This window comes from Parambassis ranga, chromosome 7 (genome assembly GCF_900634625.1).
Source record: "Parambassis ranga chromosome 7, fParRan2.1, whole genome shotgun sequence".
NCBI classification, from domain to species: Eukaryota; Metazoa; Chordata; class Actinopteri; family Ambassidae; genus Parambassis; species Parambassis ranga.
In genome coordinates, this window is record NC_041028.1 from 4,854,627 (window position 1) to 4,873,660 (window position 19,034).

At 40.3% G+C, this 19,034-nt stretch overlaps 2 protein-coding genes across 3 annotated transcripts; one reads left to right on the plus strand and one right to left on the minus strand.

The window, feature by feature from the left end:
* Positions 1 to 904: 904 nt before the first annotated feature.
* On the minus strand, positions 905 to 3,577 carry pym1 (PYM homolog 1, exon junction complex associated factor). The gene is made up of 3 exons (XM_028409225.1): positions 3,321 to 3,577; positions 2,076 to 2,169; positions 905 to 1,996 (listed from the first exon to the last, which is right to left on the minus strand). Exons 1-3 carry the CDS (start codon positions 3,349 to 3,351, stop codon positions 1,492 to 1,494), a joined length of 630 nt encoding a protein of 209 aa, XP_028265026.1. The 5' UTR covers positions 3,352 to 3,577; the 3' UTR covers positions 905 to 1,491.
* A 437-nt stretch (positions 3,578 to 4,014) lies between these two features.
* Positions 4,015 to 18,614, plus strand: spats2 (spermatogenesis associated serine rich 2). 2 transcript variants are annotated; one of them, XM_028409221.1, is made up of 13 exons: positions 4,015 to 4,130; positions 6,351 to 6,590; positions 7,444 to 7,523; positions 8,106 to 8,214; positions 8,659 to 8,708; positions 8,953 to 9,175; positions 9,851 to 10,021; positions 10,194 to 10,332; positions 11,624 to 11,682; positions 13,725 to 13,834; positions 13,949 to 14,051; positions 14,841 to 14,989; positions 15,092 to 18,614. In XM_028409221.1, exons 2-13 carry the CDS (start codon positions 6,566 to 6,568, stop codon positions 15,350 to 15,352), a joined length of 1,479 nt encoding a protein of 492 aa, XP_028265022.1. In that variant the 5' UTR covers positions 4,015 to 4,130; positions 6,351 to 6,565; the 3' UTR covers positions 15,353 to 18,614. The 2 variants fall into 2 exon arrangements, with proteins under 2 accessions (XP_028265022.1, XP_028265024.1); XM_028409223.1 differs by lacking the exon at positions 4,015 to 4,130 and adding an exon at positions 5,445 to 5,566.
* The last annotated feature ends 420 nt before the right edge of the window (positions 18,615 to 19,034 follow it).

Sequence of the window (19,034 nt, forward strand, 5' to 3'; positions counted from 1 at the left end):
CTTCTTTACTTGTAGTGTTGTTTACGTCAGAGGAAGACAATAAATTAGGTTACACAGGCTGTCAGAGGTGCTGACTGATGAAGCACACTTTAATATTTAATGAAGGTGTAAGACTTTATAAGTGATTTATTTTCTAGATGTGAGACAGATACTGTTCCTCGCTTGTGATTTATGTTTGTGCACTTTATCGCACTGTATCTGAGCATTCTTTGTGGTTACCACACTACAATGAAAAACAACCAACCACACTTCCGCAATGAGACAACAGCTAATTATACTGTACTCCATGTTTGAGAAAAAACACTGACGCCCATATGTAACCATTGCTACAAATCGTCTCTGACTGCAGACAGAGGACGCCTCCTTTCTCTGCAGCTCCACCAGGGAATACAAGCTCACAAACACTTATGTGAGAGACACACTCAGGTCACACGAGTTCCTTGGATTTTCACCAGTAGGGGGCATCATTTATCTGCTGCATGGCGGTGTTTATTTCATGCTCTTTAAGGTGCTTTTCAAGTGTAACTCTAATAGACATTCATAAGCTGTGTCTTTTTTGCCTCTAACTCACTGCCTCTTTAAAGTGGCGCCTTACAGACCTGACTGAGGGCAGAAAACCTTTGAATACAATTCAGAATCTGGACACTGAGCAGAGATGTCATTCTTTACTGACAATTCAAAACTACAAAATCTTATATACACTTCTTTTCCAACTGAAAACACACACACACAAAAACTCAATAAAAACAGTCCTCTTTTCTCAGCTGCTCTCTGGTGGGACTACTTCCAGCTGCAGGTTGATGTATTATTTGATGTATCGGTGAGCAGCCACAGTAGCAGGGCGGTGAATATATAAAAAAAACTACAGTGCCCATGTTATTTGCACAAACGAGCGCATCAAAGATGTGGATCATTTGTTGTTTTTAATAGTTTTTTTTTAAACAGCAATGGAGCGCTACGGCACAGAAAGATAGACTTTAGCTACACATGTATTACTCACTGAGTATGATAGGTTGTTGTTGTTTTTATTCATGAATGTGTCGATATCTTCTAAGCATATAAACTGTTTCCAAAATATATTTGTTTTTTTCTGAGAATTTACATCCTGTAGTCCAAAATAATGTGAAGCAGCATAACACTTTACTTCTGGTGTATTCTGTAACGAATGTTTCGACTTAACATTAGTGTGACTACAATCACTGACAAAAACTCCTACAGCACACAGGTCATTATATTCTCTTCAAAAAAATGTATTTTTTTTTTAATTTTAATTGATTACTGATGAAATGAAAGGTACAAAATGGAAAAAACAGACATGCACAAGTCACGAGTTTCAGTTTAAAAGGTATTCATAAAGGACTGGTCTGGCCAACACATGTATATGAGCAGGAGTTGTAATGTAATAATGTTTCATGGAAAGCTGCAAAGGTCCCTTCCTGTATGAAGTGTGTGTGTTGAGTCTGTCTGATTTTTCTGCTGTCCTTTATTGCTTCATGAATCCTGCTCCAGCTGCTGTAGCTCATCTTGTAAGGCCTTCGCCCGACCCAGCTTCTCCAGCTGATCCTTCGTTGGCTGCTTTATTTCCCCAGAGTCCACTTTCTGCTGCAAATCCTCCACCTGTCGTAGCTTCTTTTTCAGGTTTTTGATCTTCTTGGCCTTGTCGGACGCTGAAGAATCATCAGCAGACGAGACACTAACCGGTGCTGCCGTCTTATCGACGGTCTCGCCGTCCTCTGAGATGGACACATTCTCCACAGCGTTGCTCACAGATTCCATGTCTGCATCACCGTCCTGGCCCAGCTGTTGCTGCTGTTTTCGTTTTTCTTTACGCTTCATGTTGCGTTTGGCTGATTTGGAGAGACCAGCAGTCTCACTGTCTCCACAGCCAGGGATCTTCTGCTGCTGCTGCTGCTTTGAAGGGGGTTCCTCAGATGGGTTCAGACCAGGGGGCAGGTCTGGTTTGCTCTTAAAAAACTTGACATACTTGTTTTCATACCTAAAACAAGAAAACATTTTAAATGATCATCCCATTTAATTTCACAAATATATTATGAGGTAAACAGCAGGGAACTTACACAGGGACTTCTTCCTGGGGTACATAACCATCCTTCACCCGCCTCGGCTTCCTCCATGTTCCATCAGGTCGCTGAGTGGCAGCAATGTATTTCCCTAGAAAATGACAGAAATTACAATTACCATAACAGAACTGGACAGAGTGAATTCCCTGTAGCTTCCAGGCTCCTTCCTGCTACTTCTACCTGCTGTCAATCTAATGTTAATATTATACAGCACAGCAACATGTGCTCTCCTGCGTATTATAGATTTAATAAACACACATATGTAGTGAAGCCTTTAATGACTGTGACAAGTTTTACAAACCAGCAGATGTCACCGTGAGCATATAACTCTCAAAGGAAACCAGACATTTATAGACAGCATCCAGGTCAGCGCTGAACAATATTACATTATTTTTGCATTGATAGGATGTAAGTGTTCACTTTACTAACATATGTCGTCTTAACTGTGTTAATGTTACACAGATTAGAATGTGAGACCATGATTTGTCAGGTGATCAATGTGTTGTTGAAATATACACCTATCATGTGGTGATACCGTAGACATATGAAGTATCAATTATGACAAATACTCACAACACATTTATCATATATAAAATAGCTTAGTTTTTTGTTCAAAATGTAAGTTGCTTAGATGTTTTTGTTGGAGAACACAACACAACACAACCCTAAATGCAATATCGATACATTTCAGATGAATGAAACAACAGATTAAATGTCAAATAAAATTATGAAAATGACCAAATTCAACTGTATAAATAATTGTCGGTGTGGATGAGATGCCGTGACGGCTGTTTGTGTCAGTTTCGTCCATGTCTCATATGACACCAGCGACTTTTCCATCACAACATTAGCTTAACTCTCAACAGGAGAGCTAAGTAGCATTAGCTTGCTAATGTTAATATTTTATCATACAAAAGAGCAATGTGGTAGATTAAACATTTTGAAAACCACCCATGACAGTGAGAGTGACTTCTGTGCAGCAGTGGGTCGCGTATTTAAACCTATTTACACACTGATAACTCAAGAAGTTCGATAGCAACAAGCTAACTGGTGATTAGCAGTTTCAGCTAGTAGCATTAGCTACATGCAAAACTCAATCAGCTACGTCGTGTTAATGTGTTATTATGGACAATCGGGACAATTGGTGCTACAGATGGGGAAGCCAGGCTGTGCCGTTGTTATGTTTAATGAAGAGGACTCAGTTACAGTTAGACAATGGTCTGGCACATGCAGCAGCCTTACCAGATTCATCTGTGACATAGGGAGTTGCCATTTTGGTGTAACGTTGCTCCGCTCCCCTCTCTTGGTCAGTTACTATACCACCAAACGTCCCCTCACTTCACTTGAATCCCACACGGCTACAAAGTTTTAAACATCTATCTACTTTAAATTTGGATCTTCACGCGAGGTGGGATCTGTCATGGCAGCACCTCCGGACGGGTTTGAAAGATGGTGGCGGGCGGTAGAAGGTGGTAAACCAAGCGAACCCGATTCTTCGACTTCGGAAATGACGACGTGGATCATGGGTTGCCAGGTTTGGATGTTAAGACGCCCATTTTTTTTTTCCTTGCACGATGCAAAGGTGTAACAAGCACATTAAACAATTAAATTAAAAAGATCTGCAATGAAAGCATGCATTATATATAAAGTAGTAACATATATATTACATTATTGTTTTATTATTATTAATATGTGGGTCAGAACCCCAATTATTAGTCAATTAATCAATTAAGTGATGAAAAAAAATCTCTGGGTTTCAGTCTTTTCCCCACAAAAGCTTCTTATTTAGACCATTTCAGATTTATTTATTTATTCTGATATCCTTCGGGTGAAAAAAGTTTGTTCAACACCAAAGTACATACAGTTCCTTGGGTTTAAAAACTTTTCGTCGTATTAAAAGAGGGTTTCTAGAAACCAATATGGCAACCCAAGAAGAGTCTGGTCGAGGAAAATATTGCCCACAGCAGACTACTTGGCATTAAAGACGGCTGGCGGTAGGAGCTGCTGCAACCCGCTTCCAGAAATTACTGAGCAGTTTGTTGCCAACAACAAGTACGTATTAAGTACATTTGAGTTATTAACACAACGCTCTTGTTATTGGACTAAAGTATAAATGCTGTAATAGCAGCTTCGCTATTTAACGTCAAAGTTGAGTTGCTAATAGATTGCTAGCTTTAGAACACTGCATTGACTAATAAAAGCCATTCTGCTAGCTCCACGTTGGCTAAAGCTGCATTCAAAGGTCCACCCGTGATCAATGCGTGGCATCAAATCGCTCGTATTGTGGTTTTGAAATCGTAACATCACCGGGAAATCATTGCGGGTAATAAGACAGCGGTGCAACGCTGATCATGTAACGATAGATAATGTTAGCATGCTAATGGTAACGTAACCTCCGGACTTCAGCCAAATACGTGAGATGACCTGCTCCGAAACGAAGGACTGATCCGATTGTGTTCAAGTTGCCTTTAGCTATAAGTTTGCAAAATGTGTAACTGTTAGATAAACCATATTGTAAAGCAGCGTTCTTTCACAGTCTTTTAATTTCTCACCGCTAAACAGACAGTAGGTCAGATTAGCTAACATTAACGGTAAGTCCGCTATTTAATGGTCAGTGTCCCCCTTTTGACGAAAGACAATGTTGCTTTTCTGAGATTGTAGGATTGTGTGGAATTCCCTCTCTGGTCGTAGATGTGTTCCAGCTGTGTTTTAGTAAAATCTGAAGCATACTTTGGCTCGTGTAGCACAGCCAGACTGAGTTAGAATATAATGAAAGATGCTAGCTAAAAACCAGCAAGATCTGACAGGGATCGCTATCTGATTAGCTAGCCACACTCAACACTTCCTGTTTTTAATTAAGGATATCTAGTCATGGAGTCAACGTGATATAAGTAATTAGCCGCGGAGCTAGACATAATTGGCCTCTCTCTCCTGGGTGAACTGAATGATCTGACAGTAGTGAAAGAAATATTTCCAGCTGAAACCAAATTTACATTCAATAGAATCTGAACAGGTGTTTGCAATTGTGACCAAATTTCATCCAGATTTTGCACTTTGTGTTTAAGGTTGTAGCATTATTCAGTCTTAAGTAGGTTTTATTTGAACACTGACTTAGCATTTTTTCTCCAAGTGGCATCACTCAGCACAAGTACACTTGGTTCTCTTAAAGATCTAAGCACCATCCCTCTTGATAAACATAATGCATCCTAGTGTGTGCATGAGTGGCTGCTGCAGTGTCACTTGTTGACTGTGCTTGTGCGACTCTGACGTCTGTAAAGGTGTGGTGGAACCAGGACTGTGGCATGCCAGCTCCTAATCAGCAGGGTGTGGGTTTGTACAGCCTTTTAAGTTTCTCTTTCTGGAGAACCAGGATCAGAAAAGGAAAAGGAAACCCAAACGGAGGTGGCTCTCAAAACTGGGTGCAGACTGCTGATGGTTTGGTTGAAGTTTTTTGTTTTAAATTTAAATTCAGAAAGCAGGACGGCAGTGTGAGTACAGCATTGATAATCCAGCATATAAATGAATACTTATTATTATTCTGTCATTATGGGTTGTTTTTTTTCCAAAAAGCAAGTGAATTGTGCTTGTTGTGTTTTGCTTTTGCTGTATTTATCCAAAACCAAACTACTTTGAATATTGCTTTGACTGTCAGGCCCTCTTTGAATGTAGTTTGCTGGTAAATTAGCACTAAAGTAAAAAAAAAAGTATTGTTGTGTTGTATCATATGTTCAAAGGTCAAATCTTTTCACGTTGCCATCAGTTTTACATTTTGCTGCAGGACACTCAAAAATCCGAGCATGCATAGAAGCAGGTACCAGTTTCATTTTTTAACTTTAGCCCAGACTAGAAGCCATGATGAATATTCTGTGCTCTCATGTTATTATCACCCACCACTTCTACTGAGAGCTGAGAAAAAGGAAATGCCCTCCAAAGATGTGTTACCCTGTGGCCCTGCTAACTTTTTTCCCTCCAAACTAAATGCAGCATTTCTGCCAAGGACAATATTAACTGCAGATTTTTTTTTTCAAGAATGCTCCTCCAGGGAGACGAGATAATTTATTGAAATCTGTTTTTCATTCATATTTTACAGCCAGAGGAAATGGATTTCATTTGATTTGCATTCGTTTTTTTCAAGTGTGGAATTTTGGAATCTGTGCATTTTAACTTTATGTAGCTACCTTTTAATGCTGTATATGTTTCCACTTGTGTTGGACACATTTTTAAAGGGTAGTTCTTGCAACACAGCTGAGTTTTTTTTGTCTTTTTCTTCAGGTTTGAATCGACCTGGTGAGGGAGGAAAAGGGGGAAAACCTGAGTCTTTGCCAAATGGTAAAGGCCTTGAACTCTTCTCCGCCTGCCTTGCTGCCAGTTCTGAGCCTGCTACACTGAAACACTCTGAATCTTCCTTTGGACACCAGCTCAAATATTTTTGAGCAGTTGTGTTGCAGTGCATCATAAAGCGTCCCTCAGATACATCTTGTGACAACATGGCAAAGAAAAACAGCCAAAAGGGTGAGTACTGGTTTTATTAACATTTCAAAATGAATACACAAAATATTAATCTTTATTTTATCTTGGTTACAAACAAGAATAGTTTAGTGTAGTATGTGTGTACATATTTATCAGCAGCATTTTAATGAAGTTGTCCCTAAAAAAACACTACGCAGTGTGAGCAGTGGATACTTACAGCTGTATTAACCTACTTTCCTGCATGGGGAAAACAACTTTTACGAGGGGATGTGCAGTTTTTTTCCTTTGTGTTGTCTTTGAATTGCCATATATTAACTTCAGACTTTACTCTTCATGCTCAGCTGTAGGCTTTTGTTTATCTTTTAAACCGCAAATGACCCCAAACCTTTTATAGAGGGAATGACCCTGACTCAGCTCTTTCTTAAAATGACCATTCTGCTCCTGATAAGAGAAAGTGTGACGTTATTCCTCCTGTAAGAATGTCTTTTTGGAAACTTAGTTATTAGTCATTTTATTCAGATGCAGATTTCAGATGATCAGGTTTTATTTCTGCCAGTGCTCTGTTGTGCCTGAACAGCACGTCCTTTAACCTCCACAGTCGACTAACGCTGGCATTTTTGCATTGTGTAAACACGCTTGAAGGTTCCCAATGACTGGGATGGTGTGATGATGTTTGAATAAATGTAGGTGGCTGTGCTGCTCACACTTCATAAGCCCAAATCTGCCACAGTGTGACTGGCCTTCATAATCGTGACCTACACTTATTCTTCCAGGAAATCTGTGTGAAAATGCCTTCTGTGTGTTTTGTTTTGCAAATGATGTTCTACAGTAGTTTGCAAATGTGATTCAAGGCCTGAGCGGACATTGGAGTATAGTTTTGGTTTTATTTTTCCAGATACATCAGGGGTGGTGTTCGATACACGCTCCAAAATGGTCATGTCCCAGGGAGGAACCGCTGAGAGGATGAAGGAGAAGGTAAGAAGGTTTCTTTCTTTTTTTTTAATGCTGCACATGACTGACACTACAGGTGTTTATAGAGGGGCTGAATCCCTATATGTTTGATTGAGAGCCTGAATGAATAGAGAACTTTGTGTGTAAAGCTATTTCTGGGCCGTTATGAAATGTTAGTAAGCCACCACAGTGTAGGAAATTCCTGGGAAACACTGATGTTATCAATCACTTCCAATACTTGGATGCTCCTCAACCTGGAAATTCAGGTTCACCACACAGCAATTATTCTGTAGAGCTGCTTCTTGGCAGTCGTAAACATGAAAGGGCAAGTTGTCAGAGCATGAGGAACAGGAAAAATTGCTGATTGTGCCCTTTCCCATTGCCAAAAAAAAACAGATGTTAGGGGTTAAGTTTTTTTTTTCCTCCAGTTGCACAAACTTTGATTTAAAACATTGTTTTCATCGTCAATGTGTTTACCTTTGCAACTCCTAAAGGGGCATATGCATCTTAATGTTGGACACAATAGCACATTCAGTGTAAATGAACAGTAAGTGCTGTATCACCTTGAGTGTTATTTGTGTTTCTGTTTTTTTTGTCCCTTCACAGATCAGCGCCGTCAGGGCCGTTGTCCCCAACAAAAGCAACAATGAGATTGTGCTGGTGTTACAGCATTTTGAGAATTGTGTTGACAAGGCCGTGCAGGCGTTCTTAGAAGGTATGAGGATGTCCGTGCTTGAATTCGAAGCTTTGAAAGCTGCCAGGATCACAGGAAGTGGAGATAAAATGCTTATATCGCATGTTTGGACCATTTTTTTTAATAAAAAGACTTCCCTGAGACTATATTGATGGTCCCGTTATGATAACACACTGCATTTAACTTGTCCTGGCACGCCACCCACATTTTGCTTGCCGTAACCTTGAGAACCAAATTTACACGGTGTGTGTCACGCTCCACATTCAGAACTTGGACGTCATTTGCATGCCTTCAGTTTGGCAGGTTTAATTATAGAACAGGAGTGCTGTCCTAATACGTCAGGCTTGCTTTGTTCCTCATTTACTGGTATCTAAACACCTCCAGGCATTCCAATATTACACTGTTTACGATGCGTCATGTCTCACTGATTACCTTCGTCATGATTGTTTGGTTTTTACACACCAGGAAGTGCTGTTGAGATCCTTAAGGAGTGGAATGTCACTGGGAAAAAGAAGGTGAGAACCAGAAACTCTGTGTCTTACATATTGCTTTGTTGACCCTTGGTTGTGAAATATTTAAATCATATCTGTTGACTGCCCTAAATTCAGCTTTTAAGAAAGGGTTTAGTTAAAACACAAAACCTTCCTGCAGCTCTTTTTATGTATTGAATTGGTCCATGTAACAGCACTGATAGGATACAGATAATAAACAAAGGCCATTTGAACAAAAAGAGTTTGACACTGATATCTTTCTGTCAAGCCCAAGAAGAAAAAGAAGCCTAAGCCTCAGCCAGAGGCCTCTGCAGAGCCTGCTTTACCCGAGGCCGCGTCGCCTGAGGAAGGAAAGGATGAAATGAATGGCTTTCATGCCAACGGATCAGTAATGGATGGAGAGTCACTGGATTCGCTGAGTGAACAGTTGGACTCTGCCTCCCTGGATGCAGCTGAGCTGGACTCTGAACCTGCTACATCCGAAACCACTGGTAAATACAGCTGAAATCTGATGACTGATAATAATAATACTGTGCTTAACTGTGTGAAGCTCATATTAAATCAGATCAGTCCTGTTTAAAAACATTTTGTGAATGAAACCTGCGAGAAAACAGAAGGAAACAAGTGATTCATAAAAAGCTTCTACTGCATAAAGTTTGCAAAACTAAGAACTTGTTACAGAATCTGTCACTGTGTGCATGTTACTTTGCACTTAGTGACAGGAGAATTCCCTTGTGTGTATTGTCACATTAATATATTAATTTTACCACAAGCAAAGTTAGTGTTTGTAAATAGGTTATGATGCCCCACCTTCAATACATCCTATACTTCTGTATTGTTGCTTTTTCATTGACTTTATATCTTTTGTACGTTATTATGACTAATGGCTTAGCCGGGGAAAATGAGGGGAAAAAACATTAACAATTTGTAATCAACCACTGATATTGGCATTTTTTTGGGGGCATTTTTACCCTTACCTTAACCTTACTTTAACGCCTCTAATCGACTAGTACCAACATGCTAAGAGAGTGTTGACTGCTAGAGAAAGTCGGGTTCAAGAACTCCTGACCAACTTGTCGATTGTTCTGGTTCTTTCCTATTTGAGGCAGCGTAGCTTTGAAATGACTCATTTGATTGGGTGTAAGGAGTGTTTTGTGCTCCCACAGGTGCAGAAGCAGAAAGTCAATGCAGTGCTCCGAGTCCTGCCTCCCAACAAGGGGGGAGAAATCACCATGGTCCCAGAGGCAACAAGTCCAGACACAGGCCGAACTCCAGCTCATACCCCTCCTCTTCCTCATTATCAGCTACCACTGATGAGCATGGAGCAAAGAAGATGGGTGGGATACCTTTGTCTCTTATTTCCTGTTATCTTATTCTGTTTAGAGTAAAGACACTGTTAGATCTATGTTCACTCACGCTTAGGTAAAATGTGTGTTTCACTAATTTCTTAGGTAGACTCCAGGCGTCACAGGAAAAACACTGATTCATGTGACTTTGCTCTGTCCTCAGTGGCTTCCAACATTGACCGCTCTGTGAAGGACCTGCAGAGATGCACTGCCTCACTGACCCGTTACAGGTTGCTGGTGAAGGAGGAGATGGACTCTTCAATCAAGAGGATGAAGCAGACATTTGCTGAGCTCCAGAGCTGGTACGTACAGGTCTCTACCCTGAAGTAGATTCACTTACTAGACTTTAAAGTGTATCATGTTGTGCACTTAAAACCTCACACACTGGAGAAAAAACACGACAATCAAGTTTGATATATATTCTTAAGGACAATTAGTTTTTTGAATGAGATACTGGACTGAAATTTCTCTGATGTTTACTGTTCTTTAGATGCTATTGTGGCAGACTCTTAGTTTATTTTCTCTGCTTCCAGCGTTTCAGCAAGTATTTAGCTAAAAGGTGTTGTTGGTATGGCGTGTATACTAACGCAATACAAGTGTTAACTGCTGTTTTATAGGTTCATCACTGAGTCAAAGGGCGTTCCGTTTCCTCACCTTTGTCCTTCCTGACAGCTTTACATAATGGCACAGAATCTTGATGAACCTGTGGCTTTTATTGAGCCTCTGATGTGGCAAGACAGATTTTACAGTCTACCTGGAAACTAGATATGCTATTTGAAGATTTAGCTCTTTATTTAGTGAAATATTACAAGCAGGACTTAAGTGTGCCGCATGTGCAAATAAAGCCAGAACTGAGGAATGGGTTTTATTTATGCTGGCTCGTAGTAGGAGTGCATGCTTCAAAGATACTTCTTGGATTTGTCCAAAACAATTCAGATTCACCTGGTCTTAACCATTAATCGGTTTAGGATAAATCACCAGGATTAGATGACAATATCACTCGTTCCTATGAGAAACTGGTGGTTGAGAGCATGCTAGCAGGAGATAAGTAGCTCACAAGCTAATTGATAGTAGAAGGTTGAAGATTAGCAGGGGTTAATCCTAACCGGCTTTTCAAAACGTAGTATTGACTCCAAAACAATTCAAGTCTGTTACACGTATTCTTTAAATCTGTATTCTCACAGAGAGCTCTTTTTGAAAAGCTGAAATTTATGAAATTGATGTTTATTTGCATTAGTTCATGTTTATTTGCATGCTGCCACCACCAGCTCTCCTCAGGTGGAATATTACTTTATTCCATGTATGTGTCACATCTTTGGGGCATAAATGGCACCAGACAGAAATGAATAGGCTACATCAATATTCACTTCTGACTTATCTGTAATCATTTCTGCATAATTAAAACTTTCCTCATCGTACTTTTGTTGCTTGCAAATATTATTATAATAAATTATACTCTCTGATGTTGCTGTGCAGTCTGCAGTCTGTGCAGCAGTCTGTTGGAGTTCCTCTCAGTGTAATGTCAGCGTGTACAATATTTCTTCTTTTTTCTGAGTGACTAAAGCAGTTTCTACCTTCTCCTCTCTTTTCTAGTTTAATGGACAGAGAAGTGACTCTGCTGGGTGAGATGGACAAAGTGAAAGCCGAAGCCAGTAAGTCCTGCCTTTTCCAGTATGTATACTGAAACCTGCTTGTCACATGCCATCCGGGAGCTCAGAGTATTCTTCCCATAATTTGATCACCTGACTTAAGGGCCTAAAGAATCTGATCTAAGTCATTTCCGGAGGTAGAAAGAGAGATTGTTGTGGAACAGCAAGTCCCAGATTCTTCAAACTGCAGCAGTGCCCTCGGGGTCCTGATATACCTAGAGCATACCACTGTGTGTGTGTGTGTGTGTCCGTGTGTGTAACATGACAGTGCAGGACTGCATATTTGTACAAGTAGGCCATTCTCTCTTCTTCTGTCCCCTCAGTGTAGAGTTTTGTGTGTTCCAGTCCTGGAAAGAGTGAATAGTGTCAGGTGTCGAGGGAGACTCAATGCTGGCTTTGTGCAAGGTGTGCGGTGAATTGAGAGGAAAGCAAAGAAATTCTAGTGCTTCTTGAACATTACAAAAGCCATGTTTCCTGAAAATTCACCATCCACTCATCTTCTTTATGCAACTGTGTTATAGTCAAAACATCACCCACCCCCCCCCCAAAAATGTCAACATTTTCAGACATTTTCCACATCCTGCTGAATACAGCAAAGAAAGTTTAACAAACACATTTATTTCTCAAAACTTGGAAATGGCAAGGTAAAAATTCTGAGCCCCCCTGATGCTAAGAGTCAATTGTGTAACCTTTTTGATAACCGCCTGTAGTTGCTTGGTGGAGTTTGAGGCAGGTCTCCTGAGGAATTCCAGCTGTTCTACCTCTGGCGAATCTCTCAAACTCCTTCAGATTTGAAGGCCTCCTGGCATGAAGCCTGGTCTCTACCACACTTGTTATACTGTCCAGTCGTTGTCATGTTGGAAGACAAAACGATGACCAAGACCCATTTTTGCTGCCAACTGGTTTAGTTTAATTTTCTTTCAATATATTCTGGCTAGATTCCCTGTTCCAGATGAAGTAAGACATCCCCACAGCTTTATAGTGCCACCACCGTGTTTAACTACGTCTCTCCTTTATTTTTCCAAAGGAACGCCACATCTCTGGCCACAAAGCTCTAGTTTTGTTTCGTCTGACCAAATGACACACTTTCAGCACGTGTAATCGCTCTCCTGGTTGTGCCTATTATTCATCAGCAGAATGTTTTCTTCCTCTGTGACCTGGCAGTCCACTCCTGTGCAGGACACTCGTCACCGTTTTCTCTAACACTTCAGTCCCACACTTGATTAAATCATTCACTAGTGTCTTGGCAGTGGTTCTAGGCTCTTTAGACAAATAGTCACTTTTTTTTTTTTCAAGCGTTAAGAATGCTTCACTTCCTCCCTCTGCCAGACTTCTCACACCAGTTCTTGAATCTTGGAAGTGTTTTGATGATCTTGTATATTCTTTCTCTGCTTTGTAGGCATTAATCATTCTTTTTTCAATTGTTAAGGCAAAATGTTACTGTGTGTGTACAGCAAGATACCAGTGCAAAATAAAATTCTTATAGTGTCATTCAATTAAAGCAGAGAGCATCCTTAATAGCAGTGACCCTGGTAGATTTTGGTTTATGTGGAAAATACTCTGCAAGCTTAAAGTAACCAAGGCTTTCTGAGGGGAAAGAACAATATAGTAAAAAATGGTCATGTATGCTCTATTAAACAGCACTTAGTAAATAATGTATGTTGGTTCCAGTTGGTCTCCTGCAGGTGGCGCTACAGTCAGTTTAAAGCTCTGCATCTGGATGGTTTTATTTGATCCACTTCAATTGCTTCCACTGTGAGACTAAATAGCCAGCAGGTACTGTGTAGAGAAGCAATTTAATGATTATTATTGCATATGAACCTTTTTATTCAGTAAAATGCATTTGTCATCCGAGTGTGCAGTCACAGCAAGACTTTGTCTGTGTTTAAAGAAAGGTTATCAACACTGTTCAGTTCTTAGTTTGCCATCTGTCTACCTTCATGACGTTTAGTATTGAAATGCATATATAATACATGTCAGATGTGTCCTCTGTAAAACCTGATCCACATCTATTAAAGCTCATACATTTTTCCGCTGTGTTTCAGTGATGGGTCTGGATGCTCGGCAGAAGAGAGCAGAGGAGCTCAGGCGGCTGACGGACAAGTCGGCCTCCATGTCGGAGGAGCAGCTGACTGAACTGCGTGCAGATATCAAGGTACACACACAATACCCTTCCAGTTTGACCTCCTTTATTATTATATATATATATATATATATATATATATATATATTATTATTATGTATAATTAGTTCTCTGTCTTTCTTCCAGCACTTTGTGAGTGAGCGTAAATATGATGAGGACCTCGGGAAAGCTGTAAGATTTACCTTCGATCTTGAACCGCTAAAGACGAGCATCACAGGGTTTGGATCAGGTATGGCATCATTATTGGTATTTTAATAATGTGCTGCATTCCCCCTCCTCTCTTTTGACTGATGCGCTCTTCTTTCTCACATCAAAATACACCTTTGTGCTGTGGTGCCTGTGTACAACGGACTGCAAGGGCCAGAAGCATGATCTTAGCAGTGATAGTAAAGATGTGCTAAAAAAAATAAAAATAAACATTAGATTTTGTTAAATATATTTTTAATTGTGTATGTGTGTGTGTGTGTAGCTTCAGGCACATGCCACATAACCACTGCCTGATTCCGAGCCATCCAGATCTTTTGTTGTGTATCAAACCAGACCTCTCCTCTCTATCTAATTTCCTGTCTGTCTCTTCTCTTTCACTCTCCAATAACAGGAAATATGCTTCTGGACTTTTTAGACACAGTTGACAGTCTTAACATCTTAACATAATTAACTAGTAATTATTGCTTATTGAAGCTTTGATGTCTATTGTTTTTATGGCACATAAAATCTTTAAAATGTATTCAGTGTTTCTGTCTTCACTGATCTTTCTTAGGGTTTATATACAAAGCCAAAATGATCTCTCTCACTGTACAAAAAGGCAAATCAGGCATTGCACATTAGTTAGCATGTACATGTCTTTATGCCAAAAAAGGCTAAGAAATGGCCGTGTAGCCTGTAGCATGTTAGCATTATGCATGTTATTACTGCATATTTTGAGTAGCTGGTTTGCAGGTGAAACTCTTCACAAAAGTATCAGTACAGGTGGGTGATATAAGTCTCTTTGTGACTTACCTTGTTGTTTGTCTTAAAGTTTACCACCCACGTACAGGCTACTCAAACCGGTCCCGCTGTAGCTCCACGTCATCTTCTGTCGCCAGCCCCAGCCAGCCGGAGCCTCCGCCTCCTCCTACCCAGTCCCAAAACGCCCCCAGCGAATCCCGCCTGCCTCCAAACAAACAGGTCAGCTGTTTTTTTGTTGTTGTTTTTTTCAGACTATGAACCAGACTGATAAGTCCCAGATGTTGATTCACTTCACTGACAGACCTTTCATTCACCTCTTAGATTTTCCAAGGAAACAGGCGTACGTTCCAGGGACAAGGTTATCACTCAGGCGGTCCACGGTATAATGGCAGTTCCTATCATGACCGGAATGCTGGCCGTGCTAACCACCGCTACCAGAGTGACGGTGGCTCCTCTGGTCCAACATCACAGCACTCCAGCAGCTCCAGAGGTCCCTCCCATTCATCCTCATCCTCCCACTACCAAGACCGACCCTCTCACAATGGGCTGCCCCAGAGGCCTCCGCGAACACACTGCCCTTGACATTGGAATCACAAGCTCAATAAATCCCCACACTAACGCTTGTAACCCCACCGCCCCCCCCCACTACCCTTTCCCATTCCGACACGCTCTTCCCCACTACTAACCCCTCTCAATGAAGAATAGAATACAAGTTTACATATTTCCATCAGTTGAGCTGTAGTGCCGCCTCTCTGCATCAATCCATTCATCCTTCAAACTTGAAAAGTTCTCAAAATTCTGTAATCACTCTTCCTTTTCCATCTCTTCTTCCTGGTTAAGGTAATGGCTTCTATCCTTAGGCCCCCCCCCCTTTAAGAGATCTCACTGATCCATTAATGTCAGTCTCTGTTATTAGTTCTTTACAGTTAAAGCAGTCTGTCAGAGGCCGACACGATTACCTGCAACAACCCGTGCACTATTGAAGTTGAACTCTTAGTACTTTTTCTATTTCTGCTGTGGCTTCATCAGCTCTCTGATTTGAATCTCAGATCTTTTTTCTTTTTTTAGTTTCCCCTCCAAGAACCATTTCAATGCCTTCACCGTGAAAAACGTTGTGAAAGTGCAAAAAGTAGTTTTATTATAACTGGGATTTCTGTCATCAGATGAGAAGACATGCAATCAACACTACAGACTGTCGTTAGTCTTAGCAAAGTAAAAACAAGTGAAACATATCAAACTGTAATCCAAAACTTTTCATATGGCTGCTACAAAAAACGGTAGGGAACTTGTTAACTACGCTAGGACTTAGATGTGTGTGAGAGTAGCTCTGTGGACACAGACGTTGCTCTCTTAAAGGAGTAGTTTGACATTTTTGTACAATGTTCTTGTTCCATTTTTTTGGAGTTTGTGGTCAATATGAAGCTGCTGGTTAGCTTAGATTAGCATAGCATAGAAAGACTGTAAACAGGAAGATACAGCTTTGTCACCTGTCTTAAACGACACCACTAAATCGCACAAATTCATACCTATTGTTTTTTTTATTTTGCATCAAAACCAAAGTACAAAGTTGACGTCATGTGGAAAAGTTATTTGTTCAGTCTGTTTCTAAGCTGATCTTTTCCTGCCTGTAGCTTCATATTCATCAAACTTCAGAGAGAGAACAAGTGCATTTTTGAAAATGTCAAACTATTCCTTTTTATTGTTGCCTAAGGCAGTGATGTATCACCCTCCCACTGACCAGCAGTGTATGCTGTTGTTCTTGGCTTGCTGTCCATTATTTTATAAGAGAGGGCTCATTACCTTTTTGTAGAATAATGTTAAATATATTTGAAACTCTTGGCAGAGGACACTGCTTTGTTGTGCACATGCTGTTTCGTAGACATTTACTCAGCTGGATCCACGCAGTCTGTTTTTTTTTTTTCCTCGTGCACACAAATGACATTTTAATGTCACGCTTGCCTTTATAGTCACAAACTTCACATTTGCCTTTCTATAAATATGGATGTCTGCGTCATGACTGCTTTCTAAACTGATGGTACGTGTAGAGCAGAACTGCAACTTTTATATATCTATATATACATATAGGCTATATGCATATATATGCCCACCAGTCTGTGGAAGTAAAATTAATCAAACTGAATGCATTGGAGCATTGATTTCACTTTTTCTATGGCTGCCAAGTAGTTGCTGCAAAATGTTATCTGGGGTTTAAATCTCATCATATTGAACAAAAAGGTGGTGAATACCTCATCGCTGATCCCAGTTTTTTTCTCTGGCAGTGGGCTTTTTTTAAGGGACGGGACCCCTGGTGACTTCTCTTATTATCTTGTAGTTATGTACATATGCTGAGCTGAAAGGCTGAAGTGGAAAACTGGTTGTTACATTATTGCTGCATCTTCATAATATGTTGTCTTCCTTTGAGCAGGAAAAGTGTTTTATTTCCCCCAGTCTTTTTTTTTGTTAAAGAATTTTATATTTGGTTCTTATTTGAGATATAAATCTTTATTTCACTAGTTAAATCAGTGAGTATTGTGGAGAAAAAAAGTGCAAGCTTTGATATAAGTGTAGTTTGACATTTTGGGAAGTATGCTTTCATGTCAAATGTTACGGTATATAGAGCTGAAGTGAGCAGGCAGTTAGCTTAGTTTGACAGAAGGCTCCATAGAAAAACCTCAGAAATGGCTGTAGCTTTTTTTTAAATTTGAAATATAGCATAAAAACTTTACTTTTAATGGCTTGATTTTTTTTTTCCCCAAAAGTCCAAAGTAGTGATGTAAAGGGGGCAAACATTTTCCGTTCTCGGGGCAGTAATGAGCCTTCTGCAGAACCGTCCTGAATGGAACTCGTAAAACGATTCGATTGTGAAACATTTGTTCACTGCCTTTAAAAGCCAAAGTGTAAACCTGAATTCATTAGAAAAATGCTAATATAGCAGTGAATTGTTGTTTTTACACTTCAAGTTTTGCATAAAATGAAGATCGGATGTGTCACTGGTGATCTTTAGACGTACGACTCGGTTGAGTTTATCACAGTTGAACATAGTGAAGCTAGCTCATGCTAAGCTAACCAGCCACTCACATAGGGAGTCTTCTCATTAGCTCTCAGAAAGGCCACAGGTTACTTGTTGTACTTCATCTCCTTGCAGAAGTGGTAGGTTGGTTATATGACAAAGACCGAAGCTTTACCAAACTCTACACGTTTCCTCACCCAGTCCTCTGCTTATTGACTGTGAGCTGCAGAATGAACTGATTCAAGCTGCAGGACAGGTGATCAACAATTCAGCTTCTGTTTCAGCTGCTGGGTTTAGTTGTCTGCTGATGTTTTCTGTCTCCCTTTAACCACCTCTTTTTTTTTTTTTACATTCCAAACTGTAGAACTATTAGGTTATCGCCAAAGAAATGATCACGTCCCGTTTAAAGTTGCTGCCCTTTTTTTTTCCCTCCTCGGCCTGTAAAGAATTCCAAAGGGGATAAATCCAACAATTCATCTTTTCCTTTTTCCCCCTCCTTACTTTATCTCTTATTCCTTACTGTATATACATATATGTAGCTATATAATTTTGTGCTCACATGGGGCATTTTGTATGTGATATTCATATTAGGCATAACGGAGGTTAAAACAGTCATAGTTCATTCATTCTTCCAGTAGACCTTGTGTCCTCCTCTTTTACGACAACTGTAAACTCAAGTGCCTTTTCTCGTTTCCCACCGACTCATCGGCCTCCCCTCCACCAGATTATGGACCAAAGACATCGACCGTCCCTTACTGCCCAGCCCCTCTCTTTCTCCCTTTCACTGAATGGCACACTTCTCATTTACTACAAATAAACAGTTTGCAATACTGACTGTGTATGTTTGCTTGTAGTCATCAGTCACAGTGTGTGTAAGCAGAGCTGTGAGAGGTCACAGTGAGGTTTTATGGTTTCATATGTAAGTGATCCGGGGATATCAGATGCACATGGCCTTCAAGGGCTGAAGTTATACATCATTCTTTACCTCTCCATATTATACAAGTTACAAAAAGTTATATACTCTAAGCACTTGTGAGGCACATGTGAGGGTCCTTAGGGGTCAGTATCTCACCTGTAACTAGGGTAGGATTGAACCACCGATCTTGTGGTAATGGGACAAGTGCTCTTACCACTAGAGCCATGGCCACCTACTAGTACCGTGTAATCTAATGTTACATGCATGACAACTTTTACAATGAGAATTGTCTGTGAGCTCCCACCAGAAACCCAGAGTCTGACCACTGAGCAAGCATT

Bases quoted from the DNA above. Each gene is read 5' to 3' on its own strand.
- pym1 (XM_028409225.1), bottom strand. From the start codon at position 3,351: ATGGCAACTCCCTATGTCACAGATGAATCTG. The intron at 2,170-3,320 runs GTAAGGCTGCTG...GTCATTTTCTAG, and splicing joins CTATGTCACAGATGAATCTG to GGAAATACATTGCTGCCACT. The intron at 1,997-2,075 runs GTAAGTTCCCTG...TTCTTGTTTTAG, and splicing joins CCCCAGGAAGAAGTCCCTGT to GTATGAAAACAAGTATGTCA.
- spats2 (XM_028409221.1), top strand. From the start codon at position 6,566: ATGGCAAAGAAAAACAGCCAAAAGG. The intron at 10,333-11,623 runs GTACGTACAGGT...TCTCTTTTCTAG, and splicing joins TTTGCTGAGCTCCAGAGCTG to TTTAATGGACAGAGAAGTGA. The intron at 14,052-14,840 runs GTATGGCATCAT...TTTGTCTTAAAG, and splicing joins CATCACAGGGTTTGGATCAG to TTTACCACCCACGTACAGGC.